Below are 26873 nucleotides of genomic sequence, written 5' to 3'. Positions count from 1 at the left end.
TTGAAAGTAAAAATGAATGGAATTTTATTGAAGGCAAGCGGAAGCTGAAAGTGAACTTTGGGCAGTGCTGCCCACCTCTTGTCCTGTGCCGGAGCACCATCTGGATTGAACCCACCAGACTCTGAAGTGGGATATCAAGCCACCAGCTACTCTTGAAGCAAGGAGGATAAAGGCCAGTTACTACACATGAGCTTGTGCTGTATATGAGCATAGCTGTGAAAAAAAAAACCTGTCAGTGTACACTGAGAGTAGGCATCACTTACCAGTTGTGGAACTGGTGGTAGATTCAGTTGTGGTCATCGGTATTGGTGTTGTTGTTTCTTCTGTAAACAAATTCATTTATGGCTATTACATTCAATTTGAGCGATGACACATTTGAGACTGTAATAACATAATCAGCGTATATTGCACAAATTAAAAGAGATTGACAGTGGATGAAGTAATAACAAACTGAGAGTGGTGATCGCTCACCTGTTGTGGAGGTAGTGGTGGAAGTGGTGCTTGGCGTCACCGTGGTGGTTGGTTCTTCTGCAAAATAATAAAGGCATTTAGAACACAAGAAGCAAATCTGCACCTAATCTACTCCAGCAGTGCTGCTCCATCTGCAAATGCTGTTCCATGAGCTAGTGAGTTGAAATTGCAAGACTTGAAGCAAGGAGGTTCATGGGCAGTTACTGAACATGAGCTTGCAGTGTGTATGAGCACAGTTCTGATTAAAAAAACATGTTGGGGTCTATTGAGAGGAGGTATCACTCACCAGTTGTGGAACTGGTGGTGGATTCAGTTGTGGTCGTTGGTGTTGGTGTCGTTGTTTCTTCTGTAAACAAACATATAAAAGGCCTTACATACAACTGGAATAATCACAAATTTGAGAGAGTAGTAAGAGTATCAGCATATATTGCACAAAGTAAAAGAGATTGTGCAAATTAATATCAGCAAAGTCACTGCAAACATCTGATCACATTCCATCCAGAAAGAATATTTCTTGGGTGCTTCATCTGCATGTCTAGGAAACTCTATGTCAAATGACTATAATTTGGTAGTATGAATATGAACCCCATGCAGCATACTGCAGTTCAGTTTGCAACAGCAGTTTTATGCTAAGGAATCATTGAAAACCTGAAGACAATTTAGACACAGAACATACTTTGGCAATTGCAGCCCTTCCTCTGTGCTGCACTTAAGCAACAATCTACTTTGAATCCTCAGGACTCTGGTGTGTGATAACATTCCATGATCTGCTCAGCTGAAACTGTGATGAATGAACCAAGGGAAGGGTGGGTGGGAGAGCAGAGGTGCGGGAAATGGCAGAGATACTGGTGTGAACTCTCTCGACCACAGTCGGGGGGAAGATCCGGTTAGAAAAGAAGTTGGTCATTTCCAGCACCTCTGCTCTCACCGCACCGCTCGCAGACCCAACAAGGATAGGGTCCCCCTTGTCCTCACATTTCAATCCCACCAGCCTACATATCCAACACATCATTCTCCACCACTTCCGCCATCTCCAACAGGACCCCACCACCAAGCACATCTTCCCCTCCCAACCCCTTTCTACCTTTTGCAGGGACCGCTCCTTCTGTGACTCCCTAGTTCACTCCTCCTGCACACCCCCCCCACCACCCATCCCTCTCCCACCCTGGGAACTTTCCACTGCCCCTGCCATAGGTGCAACACCTGCCCCTACACCACCTCCATCCAGTGATCCAAACAGTCCTTTCAGGTGAGAAAGAGATTTACCTGCACCTCCCTTAATATCATCTACTGCATTTGGTGCTCCAAGTGTGGCCTCCTCTACATTGGTGAGACCAAACGCAGACTAAGTGACTGTTTTGTAGAACACCTGCGCTCTGTCCGTAACCGCGATCTGCATCTCCCATTTGCCAGTCACTTCAACTCCCCCTCCCACACTATCACTGATATGTCAGTCCTCAGCCTCCTCCACTGCCAGGAGAATTCTAAGCGCAAACTGAAGGAACAGTACCTCATTTTCCATCTTGGAACCTTGCAGCCTAATGACATGAATATTGAATTCTCCCACTTTAAGTAATCCCCACCCCACTTCCCCACAACCCCCCCCCCCGCCCCACTATGCTTCTTCTCCTTCCCTTTCCCAGCCTCTCTCTCTTTTTTCTACCCCCTTTTTTTCTCTCCTCACCTTTGACCCATCCCCCGGTGGGTCTGCTTTCCCCTCCTCCCCCACACCTGCCTATCATTATCTCTTACCTGCATCTGCCTGTCACCACCTTGTGCCCACCCCACCTCCCCTCTTTTGTCCACCTATCACTGCTGTGCTTTTCCCTCCCATATATTTGGCTTCCCCTTTTCCTATCTTCAGTCCTGAAGAAGGGTCCTGACCCGAAATGTTGACCGCCTGCTTTTCTCCACGGAAGCTGCCTGGCCTGAGCCAAATTGCTAGAGTTCTCCAGCATCATAGTGTTTTCCTTCTAGATTCCAGCATCTGCAGTCCTTTATTTCTCTATGTGCAAAGTAATTTTAGCAAGTGACTCCAAATTTAAAATCAGACTCTATCCAGCAATAATATTTACTGGGTAATTTACCTGCACCACAAACAAACTCTATATCAAATGAATATCATCTAGTGAGCATGAGTGTTAGCCCCATTCAGCATACTGTTGTTCAGCTGGAACTGACATACATAATGCTGAGGAATCACAGAAAATATGAAGACAGATTAGACATTCAGTAAATAATTCCCATCACTCCAAACTATCACAGGTGGAGATGCAGCAGCAACAACACTATGGAGCCCTGCAGCCCTTATTCTCAGTTTTGATTCTCACTCAAGACTTCAGCACAGCTCATTGTGGTGTAACAAGCTATTCATGGCAATGACCAAAAGGCTGCTGCCATTGCAATTTGAAGTTTAGTTTCATGATTTAAATATCCATGAATGACATTTTACTCAGGTTCACACAGTCTCACTGATTTTTGTAGCCATCATTTGAAGAAGAGGATTCCAGTTAACTTCAGTGATAATAATGCAGAATTCTTCACTCAATATTTAGACCAGTAACTTCTGCCCTCTACTGGGAATCATACTGAAGTGCTAAAAGGACACATGAATGAAATTTTGACTGAAGGTGAGTGAAAATTGAAATTGAATGACTGAACCTAATGGCTGTTAACACTCTGACAGAGGGTATCATTCACCTGTTGTGGAGGTTGTGGTGCTTGGTGTCACAGAGGTAGTCACTTCTTCTGAAAAATAATAAAGGAATTCAAATTGTTTTGAACAAAAGTTATCTTTATTGCAAGTGCAGATGTACTTTGTCTAACTAAATGGAAAAAAATGTTCTGGAAGAGGAATGCAATAAAGCTCAAAATGGGAGAATGAACTCATGTTAAAAAGATCTGCAAATGTTAATTAAAAAAGGCATCACTCACCAGTTGTAGAAGTGGTTGTGGACTCAGTTGTACTGGTGATTGTAGATGTTTCTCCTAAAGAGAAACAAAAGCATTGACAATTATTTCATTCATCTTGAATCACTGATTTTTAACAACTGCAAATTCAGCCAATATAGCACAATGTAAGATAAATTGTGCAGAGATAAGCCTCTTTCATTCCTTAAAATCTTTCAAGTATTTTCAGCCAAGACGTTGTTCTGAAACACAGTCACTGCTTTAATGTAGGGAACACTGCAACCAATTTATGCGCCTCTTCACTGCATAAACAGTCATGCTTATAGTGACTAAATAATATTTTCTGAAAAATGTTCGTTCAATCATTGTTATTAGTCAGGCTGTTGGAGAGATTTTACCGTTCTTTTATAAATTTTGCCACAAGGTTTTGTATATCCACCACACACATTCACAGAACCAGCCTAATAACTGAGGCAGAAGACCACACTTCAGGCAGTGCCACCCTTCCCTTGTCCTGTGACACAGCACCATCTAGATGGAACACACAAGGCTCTGAAATGGGATATCACAGACTTGAAGCAGGTCTGTTGTGGTTTGTATAAGCATAGTTGTGATCAAAAAAAAAGTTGTTGGTGTATATTGAGAGATAGGTGTCACTCACCAGTTGTGGAACTGGTGGTAGTTTCAGTTGTGGTTGTCGGTGATGTTGTTTCTTCTGTAAAAAAGTGCATAAATGGCCACTAAAGTCAACTTGAACAATGACACATTTGAGAGAGGAGTAACAGAATCAGTGTATATTGCACAAACTAAAAGAAACTGTGCAAAATAATAGCAACAAAATCACTGCAAATTTATAATCAACACTACATCCAGCAATAATATTTGCAGCACAAGCCAACTCTGCATCAAATAATCATCACTGGGTGAGTTTGAATTGGAACTCAGTTCAGCATATTGGTGTTCAGTTTGCACGGTGTGAAATAATACTAAGGGATCATTGAAAACATAAAGACAATTTAGACAGCAGAGTGTACTGCGGGCATTGCAGCCCTTCCCCTGTGCTCACTAAAAGAGCAATTATTTTGAATCCTCAAGACTCTAGAATTCGATAACATTCCATGATCTGCCAGCTAAAACTGTGATGCATGAAAAAAGGCTGATAAACGTCAGTTACAACAAACAAGCTTAAAGAGTATATAAGCATAGTTTTGTCGAATATCTGTTGATAAATATTGAGAGGAGGTATCACTCACCAGTTGTGGAACTGGTAGTAGACTCTGTTGTGGTCGTTGGTGTTGGTGTTGTTGTAGTTGTTTCCTCTGTAAACAAATGTATACAATGCCATTACATTCAACTTGAAGAATTACTCAATTGAGACACAAGTAATGAAATCAACATTTGTTGTACAGATTAAACAGATTGCGGAAAAGGATTTTATCAAGTGATGCCAAATTTATAATAAAACTATCCAGCAATAATATTTAGTGGGTGTTTTATCTGAATCACAAAATCCACATGAAAGGAATATCATACAATGAGCACAAGCCTCATTCAGCATACTGTTGTTCATTTCAAACTGACAGTCACAATGCTGAGGAGTCATTGAAAACATAATGACAGTTTAGAGATGCAAAGAAATAATTCCCCTCACAACAAACTATCACAGGTGTAGATGCAGCAGCAACAAGATTGTGGAGTCCTGCAGCCCTTATTCTCAGTTTTAGCTCCCTCTCAAAACCCCACTACAGCTCAGTGTAGTGTGAGGAAATGTTCATGGTAATGACCAAAAGATTTGGTCAAAAGACCAAAAGACCATTGCAATTTGAATTCTAGTTTCATGATTTAAATATCCATGAATGACGTTTTACTAAGGCTAACCAGTCTCGTTGATTTTAGCAGCCAGCGTATGAAGAAGAGGAGTCCAATTAATTTCTGCAGAAATAATTTGCAGAATTCTTCATTCAATATTTTGACCTATAACCAATGCCCTCTTTTGGGAATCATTCTGAAGTGCAAAAGTGACAAATAAATGGAATTTCATTGAAGGTGAGTAAAAGTTAAAATTGAACAAATGAATCAAATGGCTGGTCATAACACAGACAAAGGTAATCTCTCTCCAATGTGGAGGTAGTGGTGCTTAGTTTCAACATGGTAGTTGCTTCTTCTGGAAAATCATAAAGATATTTAAGTTGTTTTGAACAATGGTGATCTTTATTTCAAATGCAGATGTACTCTGTCTACCTAAATGGGGAAAAAGTGTTCTGGGAAGACAAATGCAATGGAGCTGAAAATGGGAGAGTGAACTTGTGTTAAAAAAATTAGCAAAGGTTAATTGAAAAAGGCATCACTCACCAGTTGTGGATTCGGTTGTACTGGTGGTTGTAGATGTTTCTTCTAAAGAGAAACAAAAGAATTGACAATTATTTCATTCATCTTGAATCATTGATTTTGAACTGCAAATTTGGCATATATTGCACAATGTAAAAGAGATTGTACAAAGTAGAAATAAGCCCCCTTCATTCCTTATCAGCTTTTAAATTGTAATGTATTTTCAGCATAGAAATTGCCCTGAAATATGGTCACTGCTTAAATGTAGAGAACACTGCAACCAATTTATGCACTTCTTTATTGCATAAACAGCAATGTTAAAAGAAATTAAATAACATTTTCTGGAAAACTATGCTTCAATCATTGTTATTAGTCAGGGTGGTGGAGAGACATACTGTTCTTTTATAAATTTTGCCACAAGATTTTATACATACACTGCAGCACACAACCAGCCTAACAACTGAGGCAGAAGAACACACTGCAGGCAGTGCTGCCATTCCTTTGTCCTGTGGCAGAGCACATCTGGACTGAACCCATAAGACTCTGGTGGGTTTTCATAGCATGAGCTACTGAGATGAAATTTCAAACCTTGAAGCAAGGAGGATAAAGGCCTTGAAAGAAGGTATCACTCACCAGTTGAGCTTGTGGTGCATATGAGTATAGCTGTGTTAAGCAAAGCCTGTTAATGTACATTGAAAGAAGGTATCACTTACCAGTTGTAGAACTAGTGGTAGATTCAGTTGTGGTTGTCAGTGCTGTTGTTGTTATTGTTTCCTCTGTAAACAAATGTATACACAGCCATTACATTCAATTTAAACAATGCACATTTGAGAGAGTAGTGAGAGTATCAGCGTATATTGCACACTCCATCCAGAAAGAATATTTTGGCTGCTTCATCTGTATCACAAGCAAACTCTGCATCAAATCAGCATCATTAGGTGAGTATGAATAGGAAGCCCATTCAGAATGTACTTTGGGCATTGCAGTCCTTCATCTACGCTGCACTAAAACACCAATCTACTTTGAATTGTCAAGATTCAGGTGTGTGAATACAATGATCTGTTCAGCTGAAATTGTGACATGTGAAGCAATGCTGAGAAAGGTCATTTGCAACACACAAACTGGAAGAGTATATAAACATAGTTGTGGTCAAATATCTGTTAATAAATATTGAGAGAAGACATCACTCACCTGTTGTGAAACTGGTGGTAGATTCAGTTGTGGTTGTCTCTGTGGTTGTTGTTTCTTCTGTAAATAAAAGCATTCACAACCATTACATTCAACTTGAAGAATGACTCGATTGAGATATGGGTAACAGAATCAACATTTATTGTATGGAATAAAAGAGATTGTGCAAAATAATTTTAGCAAGTGACTCCAAATTTACCATCAGACTCTATCCAGCAATATCAATTACTGGGTAATTTATCTGCATCACAAACAACTTTACATCAAATGAATATCATGCAGTAAGCATGAGTGTTAGCCTCATTCAGCATACTGTTGTCCAGTTGGAACTGACAGTCAAAATGCTGAGGAATCTTTGAGATCATAAAGACAATTTAGACATGGAAAAAATAATTCCCATCACTACGAACTATCAGAGATGGAGGTGCAACAGCAGCAACATTGTAGAGCCCTGTCCCCCTTATTCTAAACTTTTATTCCCTCTCAAGACTTCAGTGCAGCTCAGTATGGTGTAACTAGATGGATCCGATCAAATGGTTACAACCATTATGAATTCTAGTTTCAGGTCTTAAATACTATTGAGTGACATTTTACTCAGGTTAACACAGTCACTGATTTTAGTAGCCATCATTTGAAGAAGAGGATTCCAATTCACTTCTGCAGAAATAATTTGCAGAATTCTTCATTCAACATTAAGGCCAATAACCAAGGCTCTCTGTTGGTTATCACATTCAGGTTCTAAAAGGGCAAATGAATGGAATTTTATTGAAGGCAAATCAAAGTTGAAATTGAATGAGTGAACCTAATGGCTGGCAATAACAGATTGATAGTGGTGAATACTTACCAGTTGTGGAGGTAGTGGTAATTGGTGTCACAGTGGTAGTTGTTTCCTCTGAAAAATAATAAAGACATTCAAGTTGTGTTGAACAAAAATTATATGTATTGCAAGTGCAGTTTTTCACTGTCTACCTAAATGGAAGAAATGTTTTCGAAGAGGAATGCTATGGAGCTGAAAATGAGATAGTGAATGTGCTAAAAAGATCTGCAAATGTTCATTGAAAAAGGCAACACTCACTAGTTGTGGAAGTGCTTGTGGATTCAGTTGTGCTGGTGGTTGTTGATGTTTCTTCTAAAGAGAAATGAAAACATTGACAATTATTTCATCCATTGTGAATTGTAGGGTTTGAACAATTGGCAAATTCAGCAAATATTGCACAATGGTAAAGAGATTGTACAAAGTAGGGAGAAGCCTCTTTCATTCCTTACCATCTTTGAAACCACCAAGGATTTCCAACCAAGAAATTGTTCTGAAATATGGTCACTGTGGAAATGTACAGTTCACTGCAACTAATTTATACACTTCTTCATTGCATAAACAATCATGCTTATAGTGGCTAAAAATATTTTCTGGAAAATGTTGGTTCAATCATTGTTATTCAGGGTGGTGGAGGGACTTGACTGTTCTTTTATAAATTTTGTCACAAGATTTTGTACATCTACCACAGCAGTGCTGATCCATCAACAAATGAGTATTATGTAGTGAGTGTGAGTGTTAACTTCATTCAGCATACTGTTGCACAGCTGGAACTGACAGTCAGAAAGCTGAGCAATCATTGAGAACATTGCCTTCTTCTGAAAAATGATTAAGGCATTCAAGTTGTGTTGAACAAAACTGAAACGTACTGCAAGTGCAGTTTTATTCTGTCTACCTAAGTGGAACAAATGTTCTCAAAGAGGAATGCAAAGAAGTTGAAAATGGGAGAGCGAATTTATGTTAAAAAGATTTGCAAATGTTTATTGAAAGAGGCAACACTCACCAGTTGTGGAAGTGGTTGTAGACGTTTCTTCTAAAGAGAAACAAAAGCACTGACAATTATTTCTTCCATCCTGACCAGTAGATTTTGAACGACTGGCAAATTCAGCAGATATTACCCAGATTAAAGGTCATTGTGCAATGTAGAAATAAGCCTCTTTCATTCTGAGGTGCAGAGATTTTCCTTTTTTTTTACATATTTTGCCACAAGACTTTGTACATCCACTACAGCACACTCAAAGTCCTAACCTCAAAACTGAGGCAGAAAAACCCACTTTGAGTAATGCTGCCCTTTCCCTGTCCTGTGTCAAAGCACTATCTAGACTGAAACTGCAGTCTCTGAAGTGGGATGTCATACTACAAACTACTCAGCTGCAAACACTTCAAGATACAAATAGTAAATTCCCAGAAAAAATTTGGTGCTTTCTTTCTTTCTGTCTTCACCATGTTTGCTGTTGGTTTTTAAGATTACCCTGTTCAAAAAACCCATTGCAAGATACTGCAGAAACTGGGGTGCTTTAGACCATTATTCATTTATAATTCTTTGAATCTAATCCATCTCTCATGTTCTTTCTAATATCCCTGCAAGCTTTGTGGTAATTTCATTTTAAAAATTGTTATTGAAACTGCTTCTACCATCCTTGTTGCACACTAGTGCAACTCTGCACTTAATACTAATTCTCTTAATTTTGCCTTCGGTTCTTTTCCCAATTCCTGAAGGACTTTTTGTTTGGTATTGCAGCCCATCAATCATTGGTCACACTGTATACAAAAGGCATTCACCACAAATTACTTAATGATTTTTTATGTTGCAGCAAGCCAGTCTCATCTCAGCTCTGCGTTTTCCTTTTCACTTGGATCCAGCATTTTTCTAAGATTTTTATAACTTTTATCATTGTTTTCTCTTAGCAAGGTTAACAACTGAATATATCAGTTTCAATTTCTTTAACGATTCAAGAACTGTCCCTGAAAACCAGCATAGTAAAAGGGACTTTTCCAACAGAGTATTCAGAGAAATGCAAACTTTAATTTTAATTATCCATTCACTTTTTTACTTCAATTTTTGTGTTGTTACTGGTTCAGTGAGGCCAACATCAGTGAATGGCAGAAATCAGGCAATGGCCAGCTATAGAATGGAGCATGATGTGAATCCTCATGATTTACACTGATCCTAATCATCTTACTTCAGCTGAGCTGGCAGCATGAAGCCCAGGCCTGACCTGCATTTCACTTGTGAGCTTCAAGTATAAGCTAAATTCGAGACTTTTTCCCGTACATATGAGTCGAAAAGGCTGCCTATGACACCAGCAGCTGCTTTTGGCTTGGTCCAATGAGGCACGAGGGGTTTGGGGTGGCAGCAGTGGTGAATATGAATGGAGATGAGTCCTAGTTAGCTGAATCCCTCATTTGTCTTGTGAAGCCAGGAGGGGCACACAAGAGCTTTTTTTCAGCCGTGTTTGTCATCTTTTCAATACCCAGGAGGTCCATGCAGAGTATGGTTGTTGATCACCAATTAAACATTTTGTGAATATTATGTCCAAAAATACAGACATATTGATGCCCAGTTTCACTCCTTTGGTCTTTCAAAATTTGTTCTTACTCTATTGCAACCACTAATTTGTGTTAATCATCATTTCAAAATTGCCATTTGTTATTGCAATTTTGGGTTCTGTCATATTTTTGTCTCTTTGAGCTGGTTCAATAGTAATGTACATCCCGGTTTGGTCATATTACTTTGTGAATAGGTTCTTTGTAATTAAAATTCAAAACTGATAATCTCTTCACCTGTGCTCGTGGTTGTTGAAGAAATTGCTGTTGAAGTTGATGTCAGTGGAGTTGTGGTCAATAGTGTTGTAGATGGAACCGCTGTGGTTGTTACTCCTGTTGTTTTGAAAACACACACAATAAAACTGCAGTCCTAATCTATTTGTGATATTTCTGTAAAGTGCAGGTAACCCCTCCCCCCCCAATCATTATAGCAGATTGTGTAATGGAAACTTGCCCTTACAGAATTCACGAAACACTACCCAAAAATTTGAGATCCAGAATAAAATTCACTCTTATAGAAGTTATGTGGGAAACAAACACATAAACACAAAATGCGAAGGAAAGAACAAATTTTGTCAATTTTTTATTTTTAGTCACTCAATACTATGAGACAATAAGATTTGGCTCTGATGTCACTGTGTCAATTGGGTTGGCAGGCAGAGTCAAGTCCCTCCTTTGCCATGCCCTCTCTGTCCAAGGACATGTGAACAGATGTCTCAGGGTGCACTCTCTCTACTGCGCTGCACTGTGGGAGCTGCAGTAGCCACAGCCAGCTCCTTAAAGTAATCCCTCAGCCTTTATTCCATTTCCACTAAGTCACCTTGCTTTAACCCATTACCCGCTTGCCTGAATTCCTGCACCATCTTTCTCCCATGAACCCTCATCCTCGGATATCATCCCTTTCCCTGATATCCCCGCTTCCTAAACCCATCCCAAATCCACGAACCTTCTGTGTCAGAGAAAATGCCTCGCAGACGAAGAGCACTGCAGCACTACACCCTAAGATGTCTGTTCACATGTCCTCGGACTGGAAAGGGCATGGCAGAGGAAATCAACTATGACTGCAAACTCAATTGACACGGTGACATAATATCCAAATCTTAGTGCCCCACAGTATTGAGTGACTAAAAGTACAAATTGACAAGATTTGTTCTTTCTTTTGTATGATTCTTGTCCAGCCCCCAAATCTCACATTGGCCTCAGCTGTTAAGTTACTTTGTCATTGCTGGTAAAATGGCTTAATATGAGAGAAAAACATCTCGTCGGAACACATTCAGAAAATCTGATATGGATGGTTTTCAAGGAATGCAACCTCTGTGTATGTGTGTCTGTGTGTATGTGTCTGTGTCTTGCCTCTGCTTGCAATACCCACGTCTCATAAATGAATACAAAGAAATCACTCTAGTTCTGCAGCTTTTGAAACAAAGATAAAAGAGTAACTGTTCCGTAGCAATATTAACAATAAATGAAATATTTAATTAGTTCTATTGGCATGAAAGATCAACTGCTGAGGGTTAGCCCCATGGATGGCAAATCGCATCTTCTGTAACTTAAGCAGAAAAGCTATTCAAATTGTAGAACTATAGTGTGAGTACCCCATATACTACATTTTTCTCAGGTTTTCCATGGATTTTCCATCAAAGTTGTGATGGAGTTTTGATGGAGATGGAGAACCAAAATATGGCCCAATATAGAAGAAACCCAGTTTGATCCAGCGAGCAAAATGCTTAGCAGACTCTGATCCTACTTTTTTTTGTCATACTAAAAATTATACCTAATGGAGTACTATCTATTCATTTGTCTAACCAAATTTTCCTTTGATGGTTTCCCGTAGAATTAATTTATACCTGACATTTGGAATTTCAGGATATACAGTGTTCTAGAGATATTTAAAATAAAAATATAACAACAACTGTTGGTATGATAAATATTGCACTGCAAATAAGTGAACATTCTCCTATTGCGAAAAATAATAATTCATTATGTATACTAATTCTTTTAACAGGTGAATGCTGAAAGTCATTACTTACGTCGGCAAGTAGTGATTCCATTATAGCATGTACTATAAATAAAAACAAAGAAGACATTACAGCAACAAAGAGCTACTTGAAGGTAGTGGTTCAACCTTTCTAGAATGATGAACAACAAATACATATAAAGCAGGAAGCAGAAAGGGAAAAAGTCTGTTCTGAAATCATCACCAAAGGCAAGGGTCCTCAGGAGGTTTCTAAAATGCTAGGTGTAATGTATGGTTTCAGTGCAGAATGAATTGCAGAATGTATAAAATACATGAGGACCTTTAACAAAATTTGTTGGTTCATTCATGGGTGCTTAGTAGACCCTCTGGAACTTTGTATAGAACATTGTTGTAATTCAAGAAGTAGTTAAGCTTTAAAGGGGTGATATCAAATTAATGTTCATTGTTCACAACCAAAATTAAAATATAGTGCAGGAGAATTATGAAGGGATGGACTCTCAGATGGATGAATGGTCAAATGGTCATGGGGTACAGAGAACAAAGAAAATGAAGGGTGCAAGCAGACTTTTGTCGGAGGAACAGAAAATTAACAGAAGTACAGAATGCACAACAAAATCACAGAAGTAGGTGAGGGAGGGTGGCAGGTGGGAAGGATTTTGAAGACAATTATTCTGGTCTTGTTTCATATGGGAAATTATCACAGATTGCATGTTATATTTCAATTATTGAAATATCTATTTTATAAGCTATTGAGACTATTTGAACATCATTAAATAGTTTTATATTTTATATGAGGTATCCTAAAGTTTCAAATGTTCTTGTATAGTTCATCTTAATTGGAATATGTCAAATAGCTACATGTCTGAATTCAAAGTGGGTCATTTATGGTTTATAAAAAAAAATCCTTTGACTTTAAAATGTATGCAACTCAGCTTACTAACGAAAATTACTTATTGCCTTTTTTTTGAGAATGGTTACATAAGTAAAAGATTCAAAACCCAGCTTTATTACAAGTATATTTTTTGCTTTCAAGATTAGAGCAATGCAAAATATTCACTTATATGACTGCTTTACCATTCTTCACAATCATTTATCGTTGTTTCACCGGGTAATAAAATCCTTCCATCATAGTAACATGTGCACTGAGGTAATGTAACACATTTCATAGTATTTTCATCCAAGTAAGGAGCTTTATCTGGGCACTTGGCATAACAACCTAAAACAGAGGGAAATAAAAGTCACCATGAAGATAAACAAGAACTCTATAAATACTGGACATCTTGAGGCCAATGTTCCATTCTGAAAATGTGTAGATCTCCCCCAAATGACCAGCATAACCTAGTACAAGTTATACACTGTAAATGCATGCTCCCTAACCCAAATTCCTCTTCCTGGTCTGCCACCATTTTGGGCCTTGTGCTGCCAGGCTTAGTCACAGTACAGCAGGACAACTTTCAGTCCTTCTGGTGTCCCTGGCACTTGTGTTTTACTGCCTTAGCTGTAAGCTACAAAAAGTTGATGTACCTCTGTGTTCCACTCATTAATAGGAGGGCTTATCCTTTGGAAACAGAGAAAACATTAAAGACACGTGGGTGATGCAGACACATGAAGTCTGAAGTACCCTTATCCCACGATGATGAGAATAGAAAGAGCACTGTCTCATGAAATTAAATGTTAACATCAGTAAAATACCATGTGACTGGGTAGTGAGTTTATTGAAAGAATTAGCAAAGTGCATCCACACAAACAATGTTTTCCTCTTTAAATGTTTTTTGTTTAACTTCTTAACAGGCATGGTTTCCTTATGTTTCCAGTTTGACACACTGGATTATAGCAAGGGCTATTCTTTGGTCAGAGTCAGTGAGTCATAACAGGAAAGTATGAGGCCATTTGGCTTATTATCCCTGCCAGGTATCTGTGGAGCTATCCTGTGAGTCCCATTCACTTTCTCTATTTCCACATCCCTGCAAGTGGATTTCTCTCAAATGTCATCAATTTCCTTTTGATATTATCAATCAGCTCCATTTCCACCAACCTTGCAGCGTCTCGGACATTACCACATTCAGTTTTTAAAAAATGCTTCCTCATATCTCCTCTGTATCCCTGACCTACAATGTTAAATATATGTCCCTTAGTTTTTGTACTATCAACCAATAGGAACAACTTATTCTCTTCTTACTTAAACCTGTCATAATTTTGTATACCTATGTAGCATGCCCTTCTGTACTTCTCATTTAACCAGTGTTGATCCCTTGGCTAGATTTTAAAATGGACACATTTCTGCTATTATCACTGCATCATATTCCTACATGGTTACTTATGCTTGTAATTCACCTGTCTTATTCATCACATTATATTAATTTATTAACATGCATTCACATACTTGCATGCTAAATTTGCCTTTGTAACCCTCATAGTTGAACTTGGTCTGGTCCTATCTGAAATTGTTCTACCTTCTAATCTTGTGTTACCCAATGTTCTCACTTCTTAATACACATTATCACTCTTTCTTATGTTGGTGCCCATCCTCTTGTCAGGACTGCGCATGGCGTGAGAGCCTGAGTATCACCAGCAATCATTTTCATAAGATTTCAAATTTGCCTAGTCATTTTGTTTATAAAATAGATTCTGGTTCCTCCCTTACTCAAGATTTCCAGAAATGGTAATTGACTGCACAAAATATAAACTCATGTTAAAACAACTCTTTAAAGTATTAAGATCAAAGAGATCTCTTGACATACCAGAGCACAGTTCAGGACTATGCAAAGGTGGGGTTGTGCTGTGTCCTGATCTGTATCTGTGTCAGGATCAGCAAAAGCAGAAGTTGTCCTCTTTTATGACTTATTGATTGTGAGAAAGTGTGATTCTTTGTGGACATTCATCAAAATAAATATACATATAGTTTAACTGAAGAAACGTAATAAGCTGATTACAATGATTAATTTTATAATGGAAACTCAGTCTGACTGAAAAATAATTATTAAAAAAGGAAACAGGTTGTAACATATTTGAATAAAGTCTAAACAGCACCTTCAAGAACTGCAGAATACTTTTTTCCAACGTAATGGCCTGAGCATGTTTTTGTTGTTATTGTTCCACATGGCTGATAGTGCCAACTGCAATCACCAGGGGTATTATAATAGTCACAGTACACAGCTGCAGAATAGAAGAAAAACAATTACATTGTGATCTTAGCTCAGTGATTCATTCCTCAAAATGAACATGATTTCAGTCCTCTGTGGCAAATAGTGAGTGTATATTCATTTCATACATATTAGTTTTTGATCTGGAGTGTTAGACTCTCATACTTTTGACTCTACAATTACAGATACCCCAATAAATTTATTCCCTTGCTCCCAAGAGTAAACAAGGTTGATAGATCGGCTGATTTATGAGGTAGGTGAAAGGGAATTGCCAAGAGGAGAAATACAATCACCCTGCAAAGCATCCTTTGTTTCTTAATGCAGACCAGCAGCAACAGTGATAGCTGTCATGACATATGCATTGATTCCCAACAGTATGCCATACTTGGAGGACTGAGACTGGATGTTGGCAGTTTATCAAAACTCCAAATGAATGGCCACAAATATCCTTAATTAAGTAAACAGATGAGATGAAAAAAAACAAATATTTTGGATTAGATGCAGATCACCAAATGGTGGGATATTTCTCTTTGGGAGGTGCTGAATGTATTGTACTGTGACAGTGACCTGACTTTCATTGACAGGACTGGAGTCACGTTTGAAACAGATGCTGCCCATCCTGAGGCAGAAGGTGACTCATCAAACAGTAAACAAACAATAGGCCAAGAGTATTCTTCCAAACAGAATCAAGTAGAAGATAAGGGATCTTGTAGCAGAAATGATGGGGAACTGAAGAGGAAAACCTGTCTTTTTTATTGTGATTACAAAATAACACGTTTCAAACAGCAGCAAGCATAAATCTGAACAATGATGTTACTCTGTGAACCAATGTGCTCCACAGTCTATAAAGTTGTGTTAATAAGCTCTTGTACCTTAATTGTTCTTGACAAGGAGTATAGAAGTTTAGACTTACGACATAGATCAGGGGTTCTCCAGCGAATACAAACATCGGCTTTGTTACATGCTTCTGCATACACAGCAACAGCAGTACAGAAACCCAGATACTTTCCCTCCATATCACAGGCACAAGCTTCTTGGACACAAGCATCATAATATGGGGTTGGGTCAACCTAATAAACAGCCAGAGTGTCAGAAATAATGGGTGCAATTTGGAAATATTTTATTTCAAATTTGACTGGTATCTTACCATTTTATGACAAGCTTGAAAGACGGGGCCAGTGATTATGTTGCACCTCTTTTGAGCCCATGCTAAACAATATGGATTCCTTTCACAAGGGAATATTTGATATATTGTATTAGAGCATGATCGCATGGACTTCCAACTGTTCCCAAACTCCACAAAGTTGGTCACCAAGGAATTCCCCTTCGTTGTTAAGTCGTCTTCAAGGTCATCATTGAAATTTCCACAAAGGCCACAAACTTTATTCTTGTGTGTGTGTAAGAGAAGCAAAACATGATTACTCTTCTAAAATCATCATTCATGTTTCATACTTTTTCTTAGTTAACACAAGGCTGAACACAAATCCCAGAATGATCAATCTTTCAGTACAATAAACCACTTGGGCACTTCTTGAGGTCCATATAAATGGAATATAAATGCACCATATAAATGGAAATAATTAATCAATTAAATATTTAATTAATGATTTAATTAGTTGTTTCTCGACCTAGTCCTTGATCATTAATATAACTTTCAGTGTTCCTTGTTTCAGGAGCACAGTCTTTGTTCATTCCAAAAATGACCACAGTCATAGAGTGGATGAAACATCAAGAGTCTCTTCCATCACAACTGCAACCAAAGACATTGGTTATAAAGGCCTTTGCAGCAAGTTTAGGTTGTGAAATAAAGAACATTCTTTCAACCTTTCATTCTTCATTTCCCATGGATTAATGCAGTTGAAAACTCCAAGTGTTTTCAATAGATTGCTGAATCCTACCTTTAGGGGATCTTGGGAAGTTCTGGATCAATTAACTAAGGTCTTCACCATAAGTACAGTGCAACAACTTTCACATGGGCATTTTCATGAAAGAAGCAAATACAAGTATATAAAATGGAAATAAACTGCTAAAATGTATAATTTAAAATGGAGAATAATTTGGGATGCATTGTTAGTTTCAATTATACTTCATCTTCCTCATTTTCAACTTACTCTTGGTCTGGACTCCTCACGATCCTTACCGTATATGTACACTTTGTTCAAATTTCTGCTGCTATTGTTTATCTCCTCATAGTTTTAAGTTGTAATTCAAAATCTGTACACTAACAGTTGCCTGTAACTAAACACCTGCAGACTCTTGAAAATAGATGGCATAAGAGGGGTATTTTTTTAAAACAATCTCTCTTGTATTTCTACTTTCAGTTAAGTGATTTAACAGTTCATGTAAAACTTCTACTGAATGCACATGAATAGTTAATGATAGTCTTTTGATGAGTTTGGGCAAGCCTCTTGCCCCACCCATGTGTCTGTTTTCCTTTCCCACACTGCCTTTTGCAGCTTCTTGAACTTGAGGCAACCTCTCAAGCTGGGATTGTTCTTGCAAAGGTTTCCCACCTTAGCCTCCAGTCACATGCTGGAACACCTTCTTGGGAGTTCACATGAAATGAATACAAAAAAAAAGTACAGCTGCTAGACATCTGAAATAAAAACAGAAAATGCTGGAAATATTCAACAATTCAGGAGACATCTATGGAAAGAGAAACAATTAATGTTTCTGATCCTTCAGTGTTCTGCAGATGTGACTTTGACCTGAAATGACAACTTTTTCGCTTTTCACAGATGCTGCCTGATCTGCTGAGTTTTTCCAGCATTTTCTGCTTTTATTTCAAGTTCACAATTTTTATTCCCAGTTTAACAAGTCCCAATATTTATCAAAATGTCAAAATGTATTTGCTTAGAAATTCGCAGTTGCACATTGGTGCTTTATTCAATGTTACGCAAATGAAAATTGGTATTTCTATGACTGAAACATGATAATAGTCATTTCTCGGACATGTTTCACTGTTTTTAGAATTTGACAGCAGACCTCCTGTCATGCATCTCTCTTGTGACCCCAATGCTATTTCTGTGTCAGAGATACACAGGAGGACATTATAGGCCATCCCTAGGTTACAACAGGGTTCTGTACTTGTGACCTGTTCGTAACCCAGATGTTTCACAAGTCAGAAATGCAGCTGTGAGGATGTACGGGCTGTATGTAAGTCAGGCGTTCGTAAACTGGGGTGGACATGTTGTTCCTAAGCAAAGCTCCTATTGGACACATATGTTTTCCACAGTGACAGTCTGATTTCTACCCTACCCCGACATCATACATAAGAAGGTTGCTGGAGTGCTAGTGTTTCACTGCAGTGACAATAAATCCCTAATCTTTCAACCCTGTGATCGACCTATCAAGCCTACATGAACCTGTGCAATACCCCATCTCCGGCAATCTGGGCTACAAATGAATTTTAATACCATGGGAGAATGATCATAGTAACCACTGCCCCACACGTGCTATTCTAGTGCACCTTTAATAAAGAATTTTATTGACATCTCTGCTTAACTTTGTTCTCCACAGATGTTTTCTGCCAGCTTTTCCTCTATTGATGAATAATGCTGCTCCACACCCCCTTTATAAATTATTATCTAACTGATGGCAATGCTTCTAATTACTGGTCAATATCATCTCTGAAAAAAAATCAGAAATATTGTCCAACTGCTTCTTAAAATTTTATAACTGCTTACTAGCCTAATAAATAAATGAAAATCAGGCCCATAGTTCCACTTTACTCTTACTTTGGATCCTATGCTGCAGATCTTCAGTGCATATTTCCATCATTTATTCCCAAACTCTGACCTGCCCATTCAAGCTATGGCTCCATGCTCTTTGAATTTCTTGATAAACATATTTCACACCACACCCTTTTTTCTTAAATGAATTATGCCTCACAAGTTTTTTACAATTTCTGAATATGTTTTCACTATTGATAAACAGAAATGAAGGAAATGTCTTAATTTATAACCCTACGTACCTTCCATCTAGGATCCAATGTGATTGAAAATCTTGTACGCTTGTCCCATATCACAGTGATCCCATTGGTAAATGTCAAGACTAAGTAGAGTCCAACAGTGTGAACTGTGTATGATTTATCTGTGCATTGATTTTTGCGAAGCGATACCTCACTTACACCATTTCCACTTAACAGAATTATTTCTTTTTCCTGTCAGAATACATTTGAAAATAGGTTAGTTTATAATATGCTTAATAATTATCACAAAACACCAGATTGAACATCCTAATTGTTATAAACCAAACACATTTACCTCAAATAAGATTCTGATATTTCTTGAACATGTCACTCCATTTTCACAGCAGGGAACACTCTCTGTCAGTACTTGGAATGTGCCAGTCTCTCGTAGACATTGATCCTAAAATTAAGATAACTTGAATGAATTTGTGCAGCAGAATTCAATCTATAATCTGGGATAGAACACAGAACAGTAAAGCACAGAACAGGCCCTTTGTCCACAATGTTGTGTCGACATAGCTAATCCCTCCTACCTACAGAATGCCCATATCCTTCTATTTTCCTCTCATTCATGTGCCTATCCAAGCCCCTCTTAAATGCCCCCAATGAATTTGCCTCCACCACCCTATCAGGCAATGCACTCCAGGCATCCACCACTCTCTCAGTAAATAAGTTACCCCTCATGTCTCTTCTGAACCTACCCCCTCTCACCTTAAATGCATGCCCTCTGGTATTGGATTGCTCAATAATGGGAAAAAGATATTGCTTATCCACCCTATCTATGCCCCTCATAATTTTATACACTTCCAACAGATCACCCCTCAGTCTCCGCCGCTCCAGAGAAAAGAGCCCAAGTTTGTCCAGCCTCTCCTGATAGCACAGGCTCATTACCCAACACCAGGTCCAGAGTAGCTTCTCCCCTTGTTGGACTGTCAACATATTGATTTAAGAACCCCTCCTGGGTACAACTAACAAATTCTGCCCCATCTAACCCCTTTGAATTAAAAAGGTCCCAATTTATATTTGGGAAGTTGAAGTTTCCCATGACCACAACCCTGCAATTTTTACACATTTCCCTAATCTGTTTGCATATTCATTCCTCAATGTCCCAGTGGCTATTGGGAGGTCTATAGTACACCCCCAAGAGAGTGATTGCACCCTTCCTATTCCTGAGTTCTACCCAGATAGACTCTGTGTCCGAGCCCTCCATTATGTCTCCCCGGAGTGCAGCTGATATATTATCTCTAATTAGTATTGCAACTCCTCCCCCTCTTTTACCCCCCTCTCTATTCTTCCTAAAACTTCAAAACCCTGGTACATCGATCACCCATTCCTGTCCCTTCCTCAACCAAGTCTCTGTAATGGTAGTTACATGTACTGACCCATGCTCTAAGTTCATCACTCTTGCCCATAATATGCCTAGCATTAAAGTACAAACACTTCAAACCATTCATCCCATCACATCTGTTATTAGGAATCTGCCTAATACCACATTCCCTGACATCAGCTCTCCTGCCCGTTCCCTCACTTACTGACCTGTTGTTCCAGTTCCCATGCCCCGTGAAGCTAGTTTAAACCTTCCCCGGTAGCATTAGCAAACCTCCCTGCCAGCATATTGGTTCCCCTCCAGCTCAGGTGCAACCTGTCTCTCTTGTGCAGGTCACTCCTTCCCCAGAAAAGGTTCTAATGATCCAAGAACTTGAAACCCTGCCCCATGCACCATCTCCCCAGCTGCTCATTTGTCTGTGCTATCATCCTGTTCTTTCCTTCACTAGCTCGTGGCACAGGGAGTAATCCAGAGATTACTACCTTGGAAGTTCTGCTCTTCAGCCTCCTTCCCAACTCCCTATACTCATTGTGCAGGACCTCTACCCCTCTCCTGCCTACCTGCCTATGTCATTGGTACCAATATGCACCACGACCTCCGGCTGCTCACCCTCCCCCTCAAGAATATTCTGCAGTAAATAGCGCAGACGGCACAGCCAGTTCAATAATTCCGTTATAATACGTAGTTTGTCAAGATTTACATATATTTTCATAACCCACTGAGCTCAAGAAAATATAAGGACAAAAGAGAGGGACAAAGCAAGGTCATAATAAGAGCTCTTGGAACCCTGAGCACCACGTGGTCATCAGCACTCTCAAAGACATTAACATGTTGCTGAAAAACTATTCATATTTAAGAATATCAGATGATTTCATCTGATTTGTACATTTTGTTCAGTTTTACCTGGCCCTTTCACATACCTCTCTGTTTACACTCAGAAACATTCATGCTGATGTCAAAAGTCAAAGTTGAGTTTCACGTCATATGCACAAATACATGAATGCACAAAAGCAATGAAAAACTTACTTGCAGCAGCATCACAGGCTCATAGCATTAGAGACACATCCACAAGAAAAACATAAATTAAACATAAATTATGTAAAATTATACAAGAAAGAACACAATTAGAACAAAAATAACCAAAGTCCATTGTTGTGTAGAGTGGCCATAGTGTTGCTGTACTGAAGTGGTGATTAGGGTTATAGGTCACTGAATAGCTCTGAATTATCATTTCTACCTCAGAGCATCTGAGCCAATTCATAATTTTAAACTTACAATCTGATGTGCTGCTGCATGTTTGTAATCTCCAATGTAATAATTTCAAAGTATGAAATTTTTAGAGTGAGCGAACAAGCAAAAATGTGAACAACTTCAGTTGCACTCATACATTGCTCCCTGTACTCCAATAACCATTAGTGGCGAGAACCAAAGGCCAATCACATGAAAGTGAAAAATAATTGACATGATCTTTCCATTCTAAGTGAACAAATTACACTTTAAAGAACATTTTGAATGAGTATTTCAATGAAATGTTTTAATTTCTGACCAAAAATCATTATTTCAATTAAAAATGACCTATTGCATATCAGTGTGAACTTGGTAATAGTGTGAAGACTTTCGAAATGAATTGACGATGATTTCATTATTGATAACACACTTTATCCGATTCAAAGGATTTCAGTATATGCTTACCACAAATTAATAGTTCATTTGATGTCTGTCTCCCAAGCATCCCTGTGCAACACCTATATCCTTTAATGCGCAATACAGAGTATTTAATTGTCCCCACAGTTTTTATATTCATTTCAAGATAATGAAATGGTTACAATTTCAGCCATTGAGGCGCATTCACATAGTAAATTGCTGGAGTTTACGCACAACTTTTTCCAAGTAATTTTTTTCAGCAAAGGTCAGGTCTGAAGCATTATGTATGTTTGAAAGTAATGAGAAAGTGGAAATCGGCAGATTGAACGTGAATCTTACCTCAACAAAAATATATTCACAGTTGCCATCAAAGCTGTATCGTTTTCCATCAAAGGTTATGTAATGTCCATCTCCATAAACATGGCAGGTCTTTGGACATGGATCTTTGGTGCATTTCCAAGTTCCACCTTTGCATATGCTGTAATATAGAGCAGAGTAGTATCTTTCTACAATTCTCTGCTGTTGGTGTCATATTATTTAGTGGTTTTATTTTATTTCAAATTTGTCTATGCTCACCATTTATTGCAGTCACTTTTGATTGTTTCTCCAGGACCAAAGGTTTCACCTCTAAATAAACAAGGACACTGGGATGGTACAATGCATCTTCCACTGGAATCTTCCACCAAACCGTGAGGGCAGACACAGCCAGGGACACATGGTTTTGACTTTTTAAAGGAGAAAACATTTTATCAATTGGCAGAGCTGGCATTAAGTCCTACAGATGGACAGCATGTATGCATAATCATCACATAGGTAAAATTTACCTCCAATACTACCCACGTAAATGTCTTAGGCTGTGATCGCACAGAATCACACTCTCCCTTGCCCTCCTCAGAAACAATAAAATAATACTCTAAACAGCATTACAATGATCAGACCCACTTCTCAGCGAAGACAGACATCAGTGAAGAAATTCACCATTGCCTTCAACGCATGAGCACAACCTTTGGTCAATTGATGAAAAGAGTATATGAAGAACAAGACCAGACCTGGCACAAAACTTGGCAACCAGACACCAATGATCCCTGCAAAAAGCAGACTGCTGGAACTCAACAGGTCAAGTGGCATCTGTGGATGCAAAACGGATGTGTCGACATTTTGGGTCTAGACCCTCCATCAGCACTGGGGAAGGATGGGGGGAAGAAGAAAGATGGCCAATATATAGAAGAGTGGGGGAGGGGGTTGGACAATACCCGGTAGGTGACAGGTGGAACCAGATGAGGGGGGAATGATGGGCAAATAGAGCTGGGGGTGGGGGGGGTGGTGGTAGAAAAGGTGAACAAAGGGAAGAAGAACCTGAGAGGACTGGTTGGAGTGGGAAAGGAACACAGGGGCTGTGGGTTACCTGAAAATGGAAATTTCGATTTTCATAGTCTTGGGTTGTAAGCTACCCAAGCAGAATAAGAGGCGTGTTCTCCTAGTTTGCATTTGGCCTCACCATGGCAGCAGAGAAGGCCGAGGACATACAAGTCGATGTGAAAATGGGAAGGAGAGTTGAAATGACATGCAACCAGAAGCTCAAGATATCCATTGTGGACAGAGCACAGGTGGTCTGCAAAACAGTTGCCTGGCCTACACTTGGTCTCGCCAATGTGGAGGAGGCCACATAATGAGCACAAAACGCAACAGACCAGCTTAGAGGAGGTGCACGTGAATCTCTCCCCCTCCTCGAAGGGCTGTAAAGGTCCCTGGATGGTGGTGAGGGATGAGGTAAAGGGACAAGTGTTGCACCCTCTACAGTTGCTGAGATAAATGCCAGGGGAAGAGGAGGCAGGTGGAACGGAATGAGCAGACCAGGGAGTCACAGAGAGAGAAAGAAGCAGAAATGGGGGGAGAGGGAAAGATGTGACTGGTGGTGGGGTCCCATTGGAGCTGTGGAAATGGCAAAGGATGATATGCTAGATGTGGGGACTAGTGCAGTGAAAGGTGAGGACCAAGGGAACTCTATCATTGTTCTGTTTGGGGAGAGGGGCGTGAGAGCTGATGTGTGGGAAATGGAGGAAGTGAGTGTGAGGGCTCCATCAATTACGGCATAGGGGAAGCCATGTTTCTGGAGAAAAAAGAACATTTCAGAAGTCCTCGGGCAGAAAGCCTTGTCTTGAGAACAGATGTGGTATAGACAGAGAAACTGAGAATAAGGGATGGCGTCCCTAAAGGGATGGGAGGAGATGCAGTTGGGGTAGCTGTAGGAGTCTGTGAGTTTATGGTAGATATCAGTAGCTGGTTTGTCTCCTGAAATGGAGACAGAGAGATCCAGTAAAGGAAGAGTCAGAGAGAGCCCAGGTGAACTTAAGGGCTGGGTGGAAGTTGGTGGTAAGGGTGAAAAAACTGACAACTTCTACATGACTGCAGGAAGCAACACCAATGCAGTTGTTAGTGTAGTGGAGAAAGAGATGGAGACGGGTGCCAGAGTAGGTTTGGAACAAGGACTGTTCCACATAGCCAAGGAAAAGACATGCATAGTTAAGACCCGTTGTTCACCTTTCCCATCCCCTCCCCTCCCTGCCTCCATCATTCTCCCTCTCATCTGGTCCCACCTATCACCAACCAGATTCGGTCCCACCCCTCCCTAAAACTTCTAAATACTAGACATATTTTCTCTCTCCCATGCCCGACCCCCGACCCAAATCCCGAAACATCAACACATCCCTCGCCTCCACAGATGCTTCTTGACCCTCTGAATTTTTCCAGCTGTTTATTTTGGCTCAAGATTCCAGCATCTGTAGTCTCTTATTTCAGTACTGATCCCTGCTCTCCTATTTGCTTCCGAGACCTAGACTACTGACAGCACATATCTCAAGGCAATGCAAAAATACTGCCAATGCTATTTCTGTAAAATCTTCCAAATTCACCATAAGGACAAGAAAATCAACATCACTGTCTTCACCTAGACCATCATCCACTGTACTGAGGCCCTGCTTACTCTTAGTTGGCTACTACAAGCAAGTCACGGCATTCACGTGCCTGATGTCAGATTGCCGAAACCGGTACTTTTCCAAGCTCTATTTATGGGAACAGTCTACCAGGATCCTATGATGTGCTGAAATCCTCCTTGGAAAAATGCAACATCTCCACTGACTTATGGAAATCTCTGGCTCATGACAACTCAAAGTGGAGATGGAGCAATTGGGAATGATATGGAAAACCTTGAGGTCATGGATCGGGAACACAGTGTATGAGACGGAAGGAGTGGATTACCTCACAAACTACCCACCAGTCATGCCATCAGTCATGATCTGCCCCATCTGTGGAAGAGCCTATGGATCCCACATGGCCTCATTGACCATCTCAGAACTCAAGAAACCAAAGTAACATTAAGTCATCCTCGACCCTGAGGGACAGTGTAAGAAGACGAATATTAGAATGGATCCAAATTTGTCCCATGGCAGATCCCTATTAAATTAAATTACATCGAGCTGTTGTTTGACCCACTCGCCTCTAAATTTGAACAAATGAACACCAGAATGATATTGGTTCATGTTCACTTACACATGGTTTGTTCAGAGTTTCACACGTCCTCTTGCATACACCAGCAGTGGCACAATCTGAAAATATTTTATTTTCTTTCTTGCAATCTAAAAGAAAAAGGTTTTTTTGAAACAACCAATACTCATTCCTTTAATTCTAAATTTAAATTGTGTACTTCAGCAATTTAAACAGGGTTAAAAAAAAGTTTACCTTGTGAGATTTGCGGATTGCTCATATGAGGGCAGGAAGGAATTCCATTGAGACAGAAACTGCAGAGAAAAATTACACTTCTTATTTTATAGTTGCAGGCACTTAATCTTTTAATCTGAAATGTACAGAGCAAAGTGTAAAGTACTCACCATTGCATTCCATTCCAAGTAAGGACTTGTCCTTGTGGTATATTTAAACCATCAACATAGCAGGGGCATTCAGATCTGCTCACGCATGCTTTCTTGTCATTCATGTACATTCCCTCAGGGCAACCACAACCATCAACAGGAACATCTCGAAGCTCACATGTGAAATCAGGATTTGACAGAAATCTGCAAGTACGGTTGCAAGACCTCATATTGTGGTGATAAACCTGTGTACTGGGGCAACTTACTCCTAAAGAAGAAAAAAAAATTCCATGTCAGCCATTTGATTTTTGTGATAAATCCCAAATGTGGTTGAATGCTAATGCTTGCATGGCTAATTGCTCAAGATGTCATGCAATTGGCAAAGGTATAGTGAACTAAGTTTTTGTTTGCAGATGACCATGTTTTTCAAAAATGGGAAAAAAACATGTTTTATATTTTTTGAGACAAGACCGTTCTTATTCACCATTCTAATGAATGAACTAAGTTTTCCAACAGTGCCCTGTTTGGTTGTTTTCTTTAAGAGCAATCCCATAATGTTAGGAAATATCTTTAAGCTTAAAAATAACATTCAACATTGAGTGTCTCTTTTAAACTCTTTTCTGCTGTATTTGTTACAGGAATCTATAAATTCCTATAAACTATCCAAAGGATGTCCCAGATATACTG

The 26873-nt window shown here is 39.3% G+C and overlaps 1 protein-coding gene across 1 annotated transcript in view; it reads right to left on the bottom strand.

The window, feature by feature from the left end:
• Positions 1-26416, bottom strand: part of LOC127580574 (mucin-19-like) — a 48869-nt gene extending 22453 nt beyond the window's left edge. The window contains exons 1-23 of the mRNA XM_052034162.1: positions 26208-26416; positions 26059-26117; positions 25870-25955; positions 22897-23045; positions 22660-22798; positions 19645-19749; positions 19353-19541; positions 16527-16766; positions 16293-16449; positions 15267-15392; positions 13311-13452; positions 12289-12320; positions 10496-10591; positions 7742-7789; positions 6901-6957; positions 6423-6485; positions 5734-5775; positions 4635-4700; positions 4043-4096; positions 3406-3459; positions 758-817; positions 472-528; positions 264-323 (exon numbers count right to left, since the gene is read on the bottom strand). Of these exons, the coding sequence (XP_051890122.1) occupies positions 264-323; positions 472-528; positions 758-817; positions 3406-3459; positions 4043-4096; positions 4635-4700; positions 5734-5775; positions 6423-6485; positions 6901-6957; positions 7742-7789; positions 10496-10591; positions 12289-12320; positions 13311-13452; positions 15267-15392; positions 16293-16449; positions 16527-16766; positions 19353-19541; positions 19645-19749; positions 22660-22798; positions 22897-23045; positions 25870-25955; positions 26059-26117; positions 26208-26416 (2290 nt within the window). The remainder of the gene's footprint in view (positions 1-263; positions 324-471; positions 529-757; positions 818-3405; positions 3460-4042; positions 4097-4634; positions 4701-5733; positions 5776-6422; positions 6486-6900; positions 6958-7741; positions 7790-10495; positions 10592-12288; positions 12321-13310; positions 13453-15266; positions 15393-16292; positions 16450-16526; positions 16767-19352; positions 19542-19644; positions 19750-22659; positions 22799-22896; positions 23046-25869; positions 25956-26058; positions 26118-26207) is intronic.
• Between the last annotated feature and the right edge of the window lie 457 nt (positions 26417-26873).

The sequence above is a fragment of the Pristis pectinata genome, chromosome 19 (assembly GCF_009764475.1).
Source record: "Pristis pectinata isolate sPriPec2 chromosome 19, sPriPec2.1.pri, whole genome shotgun sequence".
NCBI classification, from domain to species: Eukaryota; Metazoa; Chordata; class Chondrichthyes; order Rhinopristiformes; family Pristidae; genus Pristis; species Pristis pectinata.
The sequence above is the reverse complement of the archived record's forward strand: the minus strand, read 5'-3'. Positions and strand labels throughout refer to the sequence as shown.